Below are 14400 nucleotides of genomic sequence, written 5' to 3' on the forward strand. Positions count from 1 at the left end.
AGAATGGCATCTACAGAAATGCTCAGAAATAGTGATGGGATGGGAGATGAGGCAGAGGTGGGCATGCAGAAGCACTGGTGAGGGACTTTGGCAGGCTCCAAATCCCAATGAGTTGTGAAATGATGAGTGGGCACAATTGGCTTGGATAAATACTGCTTTGTTAATTTAAAAAAAAATAGCAGTGGGCAAACTTCATTGAAAGAAGGAAAGAAAGAAAGGAAAGAAGGAAGGAAGAAAGACAATACTTCACATGTATGGGTTTTGGAATTTACAAAATGCTTTCTTCAGAACAACCCTGTGAGGTAGGTAGTGCAAATGTTAGCACCCCCATTTTAGGAGGTTGGGGCTCAGGGAACTTAAGTGACTAGCCCAAGGTCACACAGCTAGTAAGTGGCAAAGCTGGGATTCCAACCCAAGTCTTCTGAATCCAAGTCCGGTGCTCTTTCCAGAAAAAAGGAAAGAAGGAAGGACAGAAAGAAGAAAGGAAGGAAGAAATGAAGAAATATGGAAGAAAGGAAAGAAAAAAGGAAGGAAAGGGAAAAAAGGAACGAAAAAGAGTAAGTAGAAGAAAGACAGAAAGGCAAAGAAAGGAAGGAAGGAAGGGGGGAGGGAGGGAGGGAGGGAAGAAAGAAAGATAAAAGAAGGAAAAGAGGGAGGAAAAGAAAGGAAGGAAGGAAGGAAGAGAAAGAAGAAAAGAAAGAAAGAAAGAGAGAAGGAAAGAAAGAAAGAAAAGAAAGAAAGAAAGGAAAGAAAGAAAAGAAAGAAAGAAAGGAAAGAAAGAAAGAGAAAGAAAGAAAGGAAAGAGAGAAAGAAAGAAAGAAGAAAGAAAGAGAATTAACAAAACTCAAGCCCAGGAGTCTAAGGGGATTTATGCATCAAGTGAAAACACTGATTTCCCCTTTCACCCCCCAACCCACCCTTTCAATAGGAAATATGATTTATTAAGCCAACTTTGAAATTTATCCTGTTCTAAGACCAACACAAATCATAACAATATCATATTCAGGCATTCACAAACTCTTGGCAGAAGCCATCCATTCACTGGACTCTTGAGTATGGTACTATCAAGATTTAGTAGGCAACAAACATGAGTTTCAGTGTGGTTCATTAACTTCCGGCAATTTTTCAATAAAGGCTCTATGAGTGTCTCTGGAGGATTTTCACTCTTGCTTACATCCTTCCCACCACTCCCACCCTTTCCCCCTCCGAATGCACTTCAGAATACATGTTCATGCACAACACACTTTTCCAAGGCTGCAAGGTTCCCATTGCCTACCGCTTCTCGAAGACACAGTTTCTTCAGCTCCTCCAGTCGCTGGCGGAGGGTTTCCTCCAGGGCTTCCTGCCTGGATTTCAATGCAGCCAGCATGTCCTTCTTGGCAGACTGAGAGCTATCCGACTCCTGGGAACCTATCAATAAACATTGGTGTTACTAGGCTGGCTGACAATGGGACACACATCTGGAATACTCATGAATTTCACCAGAGCTCCCACTGTGGTTAGGGGATAAACTCTAGCAATCAAGAATATGAAATGGAACAGGTGCTGTAAGGGTTGTATTTGTCTAGAGTGAGAGCTCAGTGCTTAGCTGCATTTGTAGCCAGCCAGCAGAACAGGTGGAAGACTTCATAATTCCAGTAAGTTTATTTTTCCTCGGAGGTGCCATGCACGAGATAACCTCCTCATCAAGTTTCAGAGGAACTTCTGGAGCTAAGGCAACATCAGAAAAAAATTTAAATCTAATATAATTAATACATTAATTATTAATATAACATATTACATATTTATTTATATTATATATATTTATTACATATATGTTATGTAATATAAGTTATATATAATAATATAAATATAATGATGATGATGTTAAACAGTGATAGCTTATATAGGTGTCAGGCATTGTGCTAAATGCTTTATTACTATGTCTTTTGATTCTCACAACAACCTTGTGAGGTAGGAGTTATTAATATCCTTATTTTACAGATGAGGAAACTGAGTCCAGAAGAGATTAAAGGGTTTGCCCAGAGTCACTTAATTAATTAATATCTGAGGCTGGATTTGAACTAACAACTTCCTGACTACTGTGTGACACCTACCTACCTGCCCCAGGTATCCCCAGTTAGGATCAGACTTTTGACTCCCAAACCAATACTCTTTCCTTGATAGCAACCTGCCCCTTAAGAGGGAATTGAACTAACAGCAAGAGGGATTAGGAAACTATATTACGGAATGGGTTTTAGACGTGGAAATGCATTTGATATAAGCAAACTATGGAACCTGCCAAGGCAGGTAAGTCAGATATGAGAATCTTCTACATGTTCCAATGCTATTCCTACCATGCTTTTGGTCAGTAGCAGGGCCAGTAATGGTGTGTATTCTGTATATGTGATGAACAGGACAAAGTCAAGAGCACAGTGTTTGTGTTCAACTAAGTGTAAGGATTGCATTCTAGAGAAAGACAGTCTTTGCTTTCAGAATGGATCATTTCTGATGTTGCTTCCACTAATAGTCAATAATCACAAAATGAGAACAAAAATCCTTCCATTCAGTGTAATATTCAAACCAATCCATAAAATATAAATCTACTCTTCTAAAAGTCACTTAACCCTCTACCTCTTCTAACAGTAATGAATTTCAGTGTCTCTTGAGCCATATGGTTAGGCAAGTTAATTCACCACCTAAGTACCTCCCACTGTGATTTCATCATATTTTATTCTTTTTCTGCCCAGCTGAGACTGAAATCATATAGCTATTCGTTATTATAGTATTTTCTACATATGTTGTTGTTTAGTCATTTTAGTTGTTTCTGATTCTTCATTGACCCCACTTGGGTTTTTTTTTGGCAAAAATATTGATGGGGTTTGCCATTTCCTTCTCTAGTTCATTTAACAGATGAGGAAACTGAGATAAACAGGGTTATGTGTTTATACAGTGCTCTATCCGCTGGACCACCTGCCTTTCTACAATTTGTCTTGAATATAATGACCCCTTAATAAATAATTAATAAATAAATGAATGGTGAACACCATATACTTGAGGATTAAGTACATATATGTTATATAATATAAATTATTATAGAAAGGAAAGGAAATGTAATGTGGGCTGGGGTCCACTTTAGTTTTAAATCCCACTTTAGTTTTATTCCTTTTGAGTAAATAATCCCTGTTCTTTAGTTTTTGTGTATTGGATTTGTGTCTCAAAGTTGTAACCATTCATTTTTTTTCTTCTCTTCTGGATTATGTTTAGGTTTTCTCCATCATGCTTCAACTGTGTGTTTGAATATAGTTCTCTTGTGGAAACTTGACCAGTGAGTAGAAAATAGTTACCTTGTGGTTCCTCTGATGTGTACGCTATGAGAGTCTGTTGTTACTTAGAAGTTTGCTTGCCTTTGACCCACAGCACTACTCTAAAGACATATGTGTCTTGGGTGGGGTGAGGAGGGGAAGGGATGGGGATGCTTATAAAAAGCAGCCATCTTGTATTAGTGCAAATTTTTCTTCCTCTCTAAGTGAATCATGTTGTATTAGTAACAATGATGCATTATATTTCATCTTGTATATGTCTTATCTAATTTTCCAATTTGGTTGGGTCATTTTGTATCTTAATTTAATTTTCTAAGGTAATAGTTACCAATCAAAGTTGGTGACTCAGGAAAATTTAATGATTATGTTCTCTACATCATCATTTAAGAATATAATATAATATTCAGAATACTATTAGGTACTCATTTTTAAAAATGCTAACCAAAAGAGACTGAGAGACTCAAACCAAAGGAGATTAAAGTAATATTGACTCTAAAGGAAATTAATCTCTTTTTTTCATTCTATGACCAATCCCTTAATGGATGATTTCTTGAAGTAAATGTGAACTTAATATTTGTTTAAAACCAGCATAAACTATAACAATATTAGGCTCAGGGAGACAAATAATCTTAGGGTGATAATGATAGACCATTTATTCTGGTCTCTACCATGGGAACACTTAAGAATTGGTTAGCACCAATTGCCAAAGGCTAAAACAGTTAATTAATACTAATTAAACTGTTATTACTTTGCAATTTTACTGTTCCAAGTGCCAAGAATACAACTGCCAAAGAAAGACAGTGTGGGTGCAGTGGAAGTCTCATGAAAATCCCTAGTTTCTGGTTCTTTTCTCCAGAAATTCTTGTAGATGAGTATGCCAGAACTGTAAAGAGGAATTCCAGCACCTGGGGCAAATTCATTTATTCTGGGTTTGTGGGGAGGTGCTGACGTGTGGGGTGGGAAGAGGTCCAATGCAATACTATGCATCACATCATTGAGACACAACAGAGATAGATTATGGAAAATGAAGAATTAAAGATCTAGATGACTAAATCTTACTGATGATGGAAGATGTTAGGATGGAGAAAAATGGAGCAAGTACTGAATTTAATAGAATGTTTCACTAGACATGAAGGTTTAGTCTTACTTTTGGCTTTAAATTTGCTATTTTTCTGAAAAAGAAATAGAATGAAAATTATCTGTTCAAATCCTTTGACTATCAATTGGAGAATGACTTTAATTCTTATAAATTTGAGTCAATTCTCTATATATTTTAGAAATGAGCCCTTTATCAGAACTCTTGGATATAAAATCTTTTCCCCAGTTTACTGCTTCCCTTCTAATCTTGTCTGCATTGGTTTTGTTTGTATAATTTTTTTTTAATTTAATATAATCAAAATTATCCATTTTTTATTCCATAATGTACTCTAGTTCTTCTTTGGCTATAAATTCCTTCCTTCCTTCCTTCCTTCTTCACATATCTGAGAGGTAGACTATTCTTTGTTCTTTTAATTTTCCAGTAAATGTCACAGTCAGGACTTTTTAGCCCTCAGATCTTTCCTGATTTCAAATGCAGTATTCTTTTCAGCATTCCCACATAGTTTCTTAAAATTCTGGAAAGATGTTTTGCATGACTGCACATGTATAACCAACCTATATCAAACTGCTTGCCTTCTCTAGGAGGCAGGGAAAAGAGGAAGAGAATTTGGAAGTCAAATTTTTTTTAAAAAGTTAAAATTGTTTTTTACATATAATCGGGGGAAAATAAAACAATTTTAAAAACAAGTCTATATATGTTCAAATAACTAAAACTGCAAAGATTTCTTCTCTCTTACTAAGTAAAAATTAGAGATATAATTCTATGATGTAGAGAAATAGAACATTTTATCAAGTCACTCTGACTGGCCCAAGTCCTGCATCTCTAAGCGTAAGAACCTCAACAAGAAAGCAAAAAGAGGCACAAGGATTCAAGCATCCACTTGTACTTTTATTTACTCTTAAGCAAAATCACCCTTAGGTCATTGGGAATCATTTCAACTAAGGATAAAGCGGTCTGTTCTATGTCCCATCAGTCTTAGCTGTGGCTGTTTCCTTGACAATGAAGCAAGATTAAGACCTGTCTATTTCATGTTACTTCTCATATATAATCCATTTTCCCTGCTGGGCTCTGTCTCACTATATAAAAAACAAGCCCTTGAATTCAGGTATAGTCAACTCTTGTGAATTCATGTCAATGTGGGACAAGCAAAGTATAAAAAAACTGAATCTGCAAATAATGACAAAACATAATTTTTCACCTATAATTTTAATTTTCTTTCCATTAATCCTTTTATTAATTATATATCCTAATTTAGGTTTACCCTCTTTCTATTCCTATACTCCCCTTTGTATCCGTAGGTAGTAGTATATGCCTAGCATATATTAATAAGCACTTAAATGCTTGGTTGACTTTTTTCCCTGACCTTAGCGGGGAAGCTTTTTAAACTAGTAAGGAGTCAAAAGTTTCAAATCAATGTTCAATAAGTATTTTATTGAACAGGAGCTTCTTAAACTTTTTCTCCCAAAAATGTTTTACTGACCCCATATATATAGGTATATAAAATAGGCATAAAAACCAAATGTTTACTAATAATGAATTATAATTTCATGACCTCCACATTCAGGCACAAAATCCCCATATGGGGTGATTTAAGAAGGTAAATTATTGAGCACTTATAATGGATGAGGAATAGCATGTGCTACAGACATGAACGACACAGCTCCTGTCATGAAGGAGTTTACAATCTAGCATAAGATAGGAGATCATACACATAGATACACACATACACACACACACACACACCATAATACAGAAAACTAAATATCCTAGGAGAGACACAAACTGCTATGGAAGCACAGAGGAAAAAAAATTACTTCTATTTGCTTGCTTGTGAGAACCTTCAAAAATTCCTGGGGAGAGGAGAATAATATTTTGCATGACTTCACATGTGCCTTCTCAATGAGGGTGGTGAGAAGGAAAAAAGGGAGAGAATCTAGAACTTGTTAAAAATTGTTTTATATACAACTAGAGAAAAATATTAAATAATGGAAGGAAAAATATGTAATTAAAAAAGATAGGCTAAAGGAAAGTATAAAAAAAAAAAGAACCAAGCAATAGGAACAGCCCATCAGTCAAATATTAATAAGTAATCCATATGTATACATTATTGTATGTATAATTTTTTTAAAATCACATAAAATATGGCCCATGTCTTCAAGGACCTTACTAGCTATCTGGGGAATGTCAAAATACATGCATTAAAAGAAAATAGTCCAAGCCAGTATATATTCAACTCATGTATGACTTGGCAAGTAAGTCATAGAACACATTGTTAAAAGGAAAATGATCCAATGCAAGAGATAGTCCACCCAACTATGGCTTGGTACATCTGCCTCAAATACATGGAGTTTGAGTGACTTGCCCAATCATGTAACTCATCAGAGGTAGAATTTGAACCCAAGTCTTTCTGATTCCAAGTTTGGCATCTTATTCACCATATTAGGCTATTACAATGTTCTTCTAGTGTACCATATTGAATATCAATCTCAGGGGGCATATAATAAATGGTAAATGTCCGGTGCTTTATGAAAATTCAGAGGAAGAGGACTCTTGTTGATAATGACAATAGACAATGTCTTTGAAAATCAGGATTTTAATATTTTGCCTCGTTTTCATTCTTCTTATATGTTGCCTATCTCAGTGATCCTGAGTCTTAGGTGGTGACTCTGATGAAACCACAGTGCCTTCCATACAGTGAATTTTCAATAAATATTTGTTAATTTGACTTGAAGGATACCAGGTTAAAAAATTTAATCTGTGCTTTTGGTTATCCTTATAATCAAACTGGATTGAAAGCTGATTCAAATGATTTCAAAGAAAATGAAAATTATATCATGTTAAAAAAATTTGATCTTCAATCAATCAATTAATTTATAGATAGGGTTAGAGTTATAAAATAATTTATCCCAAGTTGGACAGTCATTCTGAATGGTACCCATGACATACACAGCTGTGGAATGACAAAGAATCCGACTAGTTCGCCTATCTTCCAGGCAGAACTGCTCCCAAAACTGTTATTTTGTTGGTCTTCAGCTTAGGAAGTCCAGCCAGCGCAACATCACGCCAGTGGGCGGTCTGATTCACTGGGTCCGGATGTTAAGGGAACACCAGCAAGCACAAACAACAGCTCTCTTCCTGGACTGGTGAACAAATGGAAGGATATCCTCATTCAAAGAGACAGAGAATTTGCTCCTATCTTTCTAAAGCTGCTGAGTTACTCAGCACAGGATATGAACAAGCATCCTGGTGGAGAAGATTGTTGATCATCAGGAATTTCTTCTCATCTATTTGATGAAATGTTTCTGATTGGTCAGTGATTTCAAGTTAAAAGAGGAATGCTGCTCTCTCTGAATGCAATGGTGAAAAGCTAAACAAACTCAAGAAGAAAAAAGAAATCTGTTGCCTGAAAAGCAAGGAAGGAAATGGCAGTCTATTTCCTTAGGCCTTTGGTAAATAATCATTAGAAAAGTAGGCTTCCCCCATTTCAATGGTATGGGGGAACACTTTGACATATACTTGATGGTGTAAATATGAAGAAAAAACATTTTTAAAAGATTGAATTTCTTTTATAGAAAGAAGGAAGTAGTTCCTCATTTTCCATTCAAAATTCATAATTATTTATTCTTTTCATGAAGGTGAACTCAAAGGCAATATAAGCTGATCAAATATAACAGATTTTGTAAAGCTTAAACATGGCTTTTCTGAAAGTCATTATCAAGGCACCTGATGCAAGAATTAAATGGGGCCTTTAACAAGAATATCAGTCTATGTTAAGTGGTTAAATTCTAAGTCATACCTAGAAAACTGTCCATCAGCTACTTAAATTTCTTTAATGTGAAAGCTTACATCAAAGTATAACAAAAAGGGAAAGTCTTGAAATAACAAACATAGCTTTTGCTAATGCATGGCCTGAGTAATACAAGTTTTGTTTTTTTCCTTTCGGACAGTCGGTGGCTCAATAGTATCTATAGTAGAGAAAAGCCTTTTAAACTGTGGTTCACACCCTCATATGGGGGTCGCATAACTGAATGTGGGGGTTGTAAAATTATGATTTATTATCAGGGAATGTCTAATTTGTAAATCTATTTCATATACCTATATATCATGTAAAAATTTCTCAGGAGAAAAGGGGTCATGAGGGGAAAGAATTTAAGAAGCTCTGCACTAGAGGATGGGTAGTAAAAATAATCTAATGGCTTTTCTTGTTTCCACTGTCTTATCTTTCCAACTTATATTTCAGCCTGCTACCATATATATCTTCCTAATGCATGGATATGATTCTATCTTTCTTCTGTTAAAAACCCTTCAATGTCTGCCTATTTGTGAAGTGAATTGAGTTTAAATTTTTTGATCTGGCACTTAAGGCCCTCCATAATTTAGAAGGAAACCCCACCTTTCAAGCTTTATCTTATATCCTCTCCTCCCACATTCTCTCTTTTCTCTGAGTTTTCATGACACTAATCTTTTCTGATTCTTCTCCATTGTCTCTTAAACTCCTTTACCAGATCATCAGCCATGTCCCACTCCCTCTGCAAAATTATATCTCAGGATCTGTTCTAGGTCTATTCTTTATCTAAATACCTTTTCATAATATATTGGTTATTTTCCTACAGTTTAATTATCATCCCTTCTCAGATGACTCCCAGATTTACATATGCATTATTGGTGTGTATCTCTGTCTCTGTTTGTTTCTGTCTTTCCCTCCTTTTCTCCCTTCATCTTTCCTTCCCTCTCTCCCTCCCTTCTTCCCTCCTTTCCTTTCTCAATCTCTCCCTCCCTCTCTCTCTGTGTCTGTTTCTGTATCTCTCTATTTCTGTTTCTCTGTCTACATATGTGTATGTGTATCTGTTTCTCTCTGTCTGTCTCTGTCTCCTCTCTCTACATCTCTGTTATCCAAATACATATTACCATCTGCCAATCAGGCATCTCTAACTGGAAGGCCAGTATTCATTTCAAATTCAACAAAACCAAAAGATCCAATTCTCAACACCCACTCCAACCTACCCTTTTTTCTTATTTGTCAATTTTTCTTTAAGACGTTACTATCTTTCCAGTCACTTTCCAGTCATAAGGTTTGCAATCTTGAAGTTATCTATCTATAATTCCAGTGGTAAGCACACAGTAGGTACTTAATAAGTGCTTGTTGATTGATTAAGGGATACTTAACCTCTCAAATGGATCCCTCATCTCTAATCAAGTGCCAAATGTACTTGATTCTATGTGCACAATACATCTTGCATCCTGTTCCTTCTTTCCACTTACATAGCAGGTTCTAGTCATCTCTTACCTGGACTCTAACAACTTCCTTATTAGGTTTCTTGTCTGTCCCCTTTCCACACATATTCCAAAATAATCTTTTTAAGACATAGGTCTGACCATGTCACTCTCTTGCAGAATCTTCTGTTTGGCTTTTAAAGTCCTTCAAAATCTGACTCCATACTTGTCATATTAGTCACTTTCATGAACTCTACGTTCTAGTAGAACAGGCTTAACTGCTATTCTTTATACATGATGTTTCATCTCCCATCATTATAATTTTATGACTTGTATAGACTCTCCTCCATGCTTGCAATATATTCTTTCCTCATCTCGTTTTTTCCCCCAAACTCTGTTCAAGTACCATTTTTTAAATGAAGCTCATGATTACTCCAATTGGTAATGTCTTTTTTTTGGAAATATTTTATATTTACTTGGTATATATTTTGTATTTTTTTCTTTCCTCCTCCAAAACAGACTTCTTGAGGTTAGAGATAGTTTCATTTTTACTTTGGCATTTTAATACCCAGCACAATGTCGGGCATATAGTAAGTGCTTAATAAATGACTGTTGACTGATTGACATTCCTTTGAATCTACCATTGTCTCAACATGGTTCTCTTTTAAAATAAATACGTTTCTGGGAGGATTAACAGGAATGCTTGTTGTTTGCATGGTTTATAAAGTATATTACATATTTTATATCATTTAATGCTCATAAGAAACTTGCAAAATAGTACGGGTATTGCAGTGTAGGGATTGGGGGCCAAAGCTGGAGAAGGGTTTTGATCAAGACATTGATCAATTGATTTCCCACTTTGGTCAAGGCTGAAGGAATCACAGAAGGTAAGGGATAGGTAACAGAGAATAAGTTGTTAACAGTCTTAGAAGAAACGTATGGTAGTTTTTTACTCTTACCTTGGTGAGGTTTTAAAAAGGTCTCTGATAAAAAATGATGCAATTAGAGAGAAGCTAATCATTAATTGTCAAAAGGTCAACTATGTCTTTAGAGGGAAGACATTGTCTCCAGAAGGTAGTTAAAGCAAGAGACAGTTCTGAGGTATGACCCTGTAAGCCACAGATTGAACCTTAAAATGGAACTTTTCCCTCTATAAGAGATACTGTAGGAGGAGTCAAAGCAAGAGGCAGCTCTGAGGAGTGAATTATATAAGTAGAGAAGAAATCCAGTCCTGATTATTGGGAATTGAACAGTAGCAGGACCCCAACAGATGGCAAAAGTCACTGGGGATGTCAGTGCCAGAACTTCCTCATCCATATATTCTCCAAGTCTATGCCTTTCTGCTACGTGTCTTTGTACTCTTCCTCCTGATCCTGTGCATACTTATGGGACAGTGTGACCCTGGTTTATGGAGGAAATGTTCTGTAGTCGTTCTCATTAGGCTCTGAAGTCCTTAAAAACAAGGATTATCTGTTGTCCTTCTTTGTCCTCAGCACTTAGCATGCTTGCTAGGTGTATAATAAATGCTTGTTGACTGATGCTACTTTAGTAAATGTCTTTAATTTGAGTTAATTGTGTCTTTTTGCTGACTATTAAAAAGGAAGTATATCAGCTGGAGCTTGTGAACTCTAGTTTTAGGCATATAGACCTACAGGAAATCTTAAGCCTAAGGCAGCTATTCTTATTCCCAGGGAACTGTGAGTCTGAGTTGAGGGGAAATAACCTAGAGAGAACAATACATTGCTGTATTTTACAAATGAGAAAATTGTAAATTACTGAGTTGGTCAGAATAAGAGGCATTTTTTATATCTTTAGATTGCTGGTATTTTTTTTAATATGGGTTGTTAGAATGATCTCTTGAATAATCACAAACATGATTCAGCCTTATACTGTTCTAGGTACTTAATTTGATCAGAGCAGCTGAGGAAATAGGACTATGTAGAAGATTTCACCCTCTGCAGAGAACCCCTTTTCAATTTGGATAGGCATAAAACATCCTCCATGAGTCAGGAGCATCTTTGGCAAGCTGTCTTGCTTAACACTGAACAAAACCATCTGTGGTTACATTTATTAAAGCACCTTGATAAGAGATTGCTTCTTGGGGGAAACTGGTGTGTTGAACAGATTTCAATTAAAAAAAATAAACAAAGCAGAATCTTGTATTCTATGCATCTTTCCATCAGTTTCCAAGTGTTCTGCGATAGAACGTAGTTTGTGAAATGCTTCCTGTTTCCTTATATTTTCACAAAGGATTTGATATGTATGTGTATCAATCATAAACATATATGAATGAAAATATACTTTAAGATGGAAAAGTAGGCACTTAACGTTCTTTTCTAGTGTGTTAGAAACTGTTAGGCCTTATGCTTTGTGCAAATAGCTTTTGAGACCCCAGGGTCATATCTCTGGTTTCAGAGCAGGACTTTGTGGAAAACTCATTGTTATAGTAGTTATTAATAAACTTTCTAACAATAGGAGGAAGTGCTAACATTAAGAGAATAAGAATGTGCAAACAGCAGAATGATGAATCTATAGTGAACCCAGTCAAAGCTAGAGGTTCAACTTTGCATGACATACTTTCTCCAAGATGTCATGACCAAAGAAACGCATTCTTCAGCAACCAATATTCCTACTGCTCATGATGGAGGTAATTCAACCACAATCTTATAACCACAATAATTTTCCTATTTTTATACATTTCTGTCTCTCATTTTCTCTCTCTAGTTCTCTCTCATTTTTTTTCTAATTCTCTTTGCCTTTCTCTGTCCTTCTGTTCTTCCCTCTGTCCTCCCTCCTTTCTCCTCCTCCTCTTGCTACTATTTCTTCTCCCCTTCTTCCTCCTTTCCTTTCCCCCTTTCCTTTCCCCCTCCCCTGCCCTCCTCCCTCCTTCTTTCCCTTTCTCTCTCCCTTCCTCACTCCCTCCTGTGTCCAGGGTCCCAAAGCAAATTAAAGGCAGCACTAAAGGGGAAAAAACACAAAAAACCAAAACCAAGAACCTCTTAAATCTTGTCCCACAACTTATCCCCAAGCAGAAACTGTCTCAGGAGTAAGGCGGAATGCAAAAAATGAATGGTTTATGCTCCTATATTTTTATTCAGAATACCACCATCAGTCATACTGTTCTAATTCTTTAAAAATAGATATTCTGATAGTGAGTAAAAAAAAAACAAAAAACATAATTCTACTTGCTTACACGCTATTATTGAAAGCCACAAAATCCCTCCAGGAACACTGGCATTTTCTTGGTCATTTTATGGCGTTTTCTTTAAATAACTTAAAAGGAAGGAAAAACCACACAGTCTCTTTTCACTCTCCAATCTTACCCAACCAAAGAGTTTTCAGCTATGGCAAATTCCCTAAACAATGTTCAGAATAATCCTAAAATATCATTCCCCTCAAGAGGATACTATGTACTCACAAGGCCATATGCATTCAACTATAAAAGAAAATGTATAGTTTTGTATTCGGGACCTGAGCACATATATAATGATTCAAATTTATCCTCATCCTCCCTCTTCACCATCTTAAACATAGCATATTAGAAATGGAATATTTCAGATTTTTACAAGGTGAATAAACATACTTTATTTACTCTGATATACATTAATCACAAGATTCGGTTACTAGTCAGTATTCAAGGCTTCACACCCAAACTTCATCTATGTTTATAAAACAGTTCCTTGAAACAAAAAATGAGGATTGTAAAAGTATAACCATTGGTGAAAACAGGTTAATACTAGGAAGGGGAGGAAGAAGTGATTTCTGCCTTCTTGCCTTCCTCACTTTATGGTACTACTCAGAGTGTTTTATAAGATTTGGTGCTTTGGAAATACAAGATTTGGATCAATTTGGGCACATTCTTTGAGGAATTCTATATCAAAGAAGCCCCTTTTTGTTCTTTCTTTTGAATGCCAGCAATCTCCATGGTAGGAGACTTGACAATTCTCTGGAGGTTTAACTGGTTTGGTGTGTGCTCAAGGAAATGTCCATTCTGATAGTCAAGAAGATCCCTGATCATGCTGGGTAAACAGACCACTCAAGAATAGCCTTAAACCTTTGGTGAAGCAAATCTAGAAGGATCTTGTTTTTCACATATGGGGCAAATCTCTGAGGATATGAAGTGAGGTTCCCTTACCCCTACATTGTGACACAGTAGAAGTACATAGAACATTAGATGGAGTAAGAGGATATAAGTTTGAATCCCAACTCTTTTATTTGCTACCTGAGTAACCTTGACAATGGTATCTAAACTTTCTGGCTTCAGTTTTCATCTATAAAATAAGAGTTTGGCATTATATTACCTCAAAGGTCCTGAGGGACCTTTGATGAGTAACTGAAACTCACAAAGTTTAAATAGCTTGCTCCGAATCTATGATCCTCTGAATTCTGGCCATGATTCTTTCACTATGTAGTTGTAACATTTATATGGAGATCTTACTAGATTTATATGGAGATCTTACTTCTATACTAGATGTATATAGAAGATCTCTCATTAGGTTTCTAGTTTTATTACTGTAACCTTGGAAGAGTTCAGAGGAACATCGTTCTTCAGATGATTTAGCCTGTTTCATCTCCATTTAATTTTTCCTAGTAAGATGTCTTTGTTTTTAGCATATGGGAATAGATAAGAAAGAAAACATAAAGTCATAGATCATTAGAGATGGAAAGAACCACAGATATGATCTAATTTACCCTCCTCCTTTTATGGATGAGGATCACGTACTGAGCTGAATTTGGGTTTATGAGCAGCATTAGGAACAGCAAAGATAATATATGTCAGTCAAT

The 14400-nt window shown here is 35.9% G+C and overlaps 1 protein-coding gene across 1 annotated transcript in view; it reads right to left on the reverse strand.

Annotated features, from left to right (window-relative positions):
* FRMD4A (FERM domain containing 4A) overlaps positions 1-14400 on the reverse strand; it is a 367656-nt gene that overhangs the window by 35867 nt on the left and 317389 nt on the right. The window contains exon 15 of the mRNA XM_031940653.1: positions 1277-1410. Within this exon, the coding sequence (XP_031796513.1) occupies positions 1277-1410 (134 nt within the window). The remainder of the gene's footprint in view (positions 1-1276; positions 1411-14400) is intronic.

This window comes from Sarcophilus harrisii, chromosome 5 (assembly GCF_902635505.1).
Source record: "Sarcophilus harrisii chromosome 5, mSarHar1.11, whole genome shotgun sequence".
NCBI lineage: Eukaryota > Metazoa > Chordata > Mammalia > Dasyuromorphia > Dasyuridae > Sarcophilus > Sarcophilus harrisii.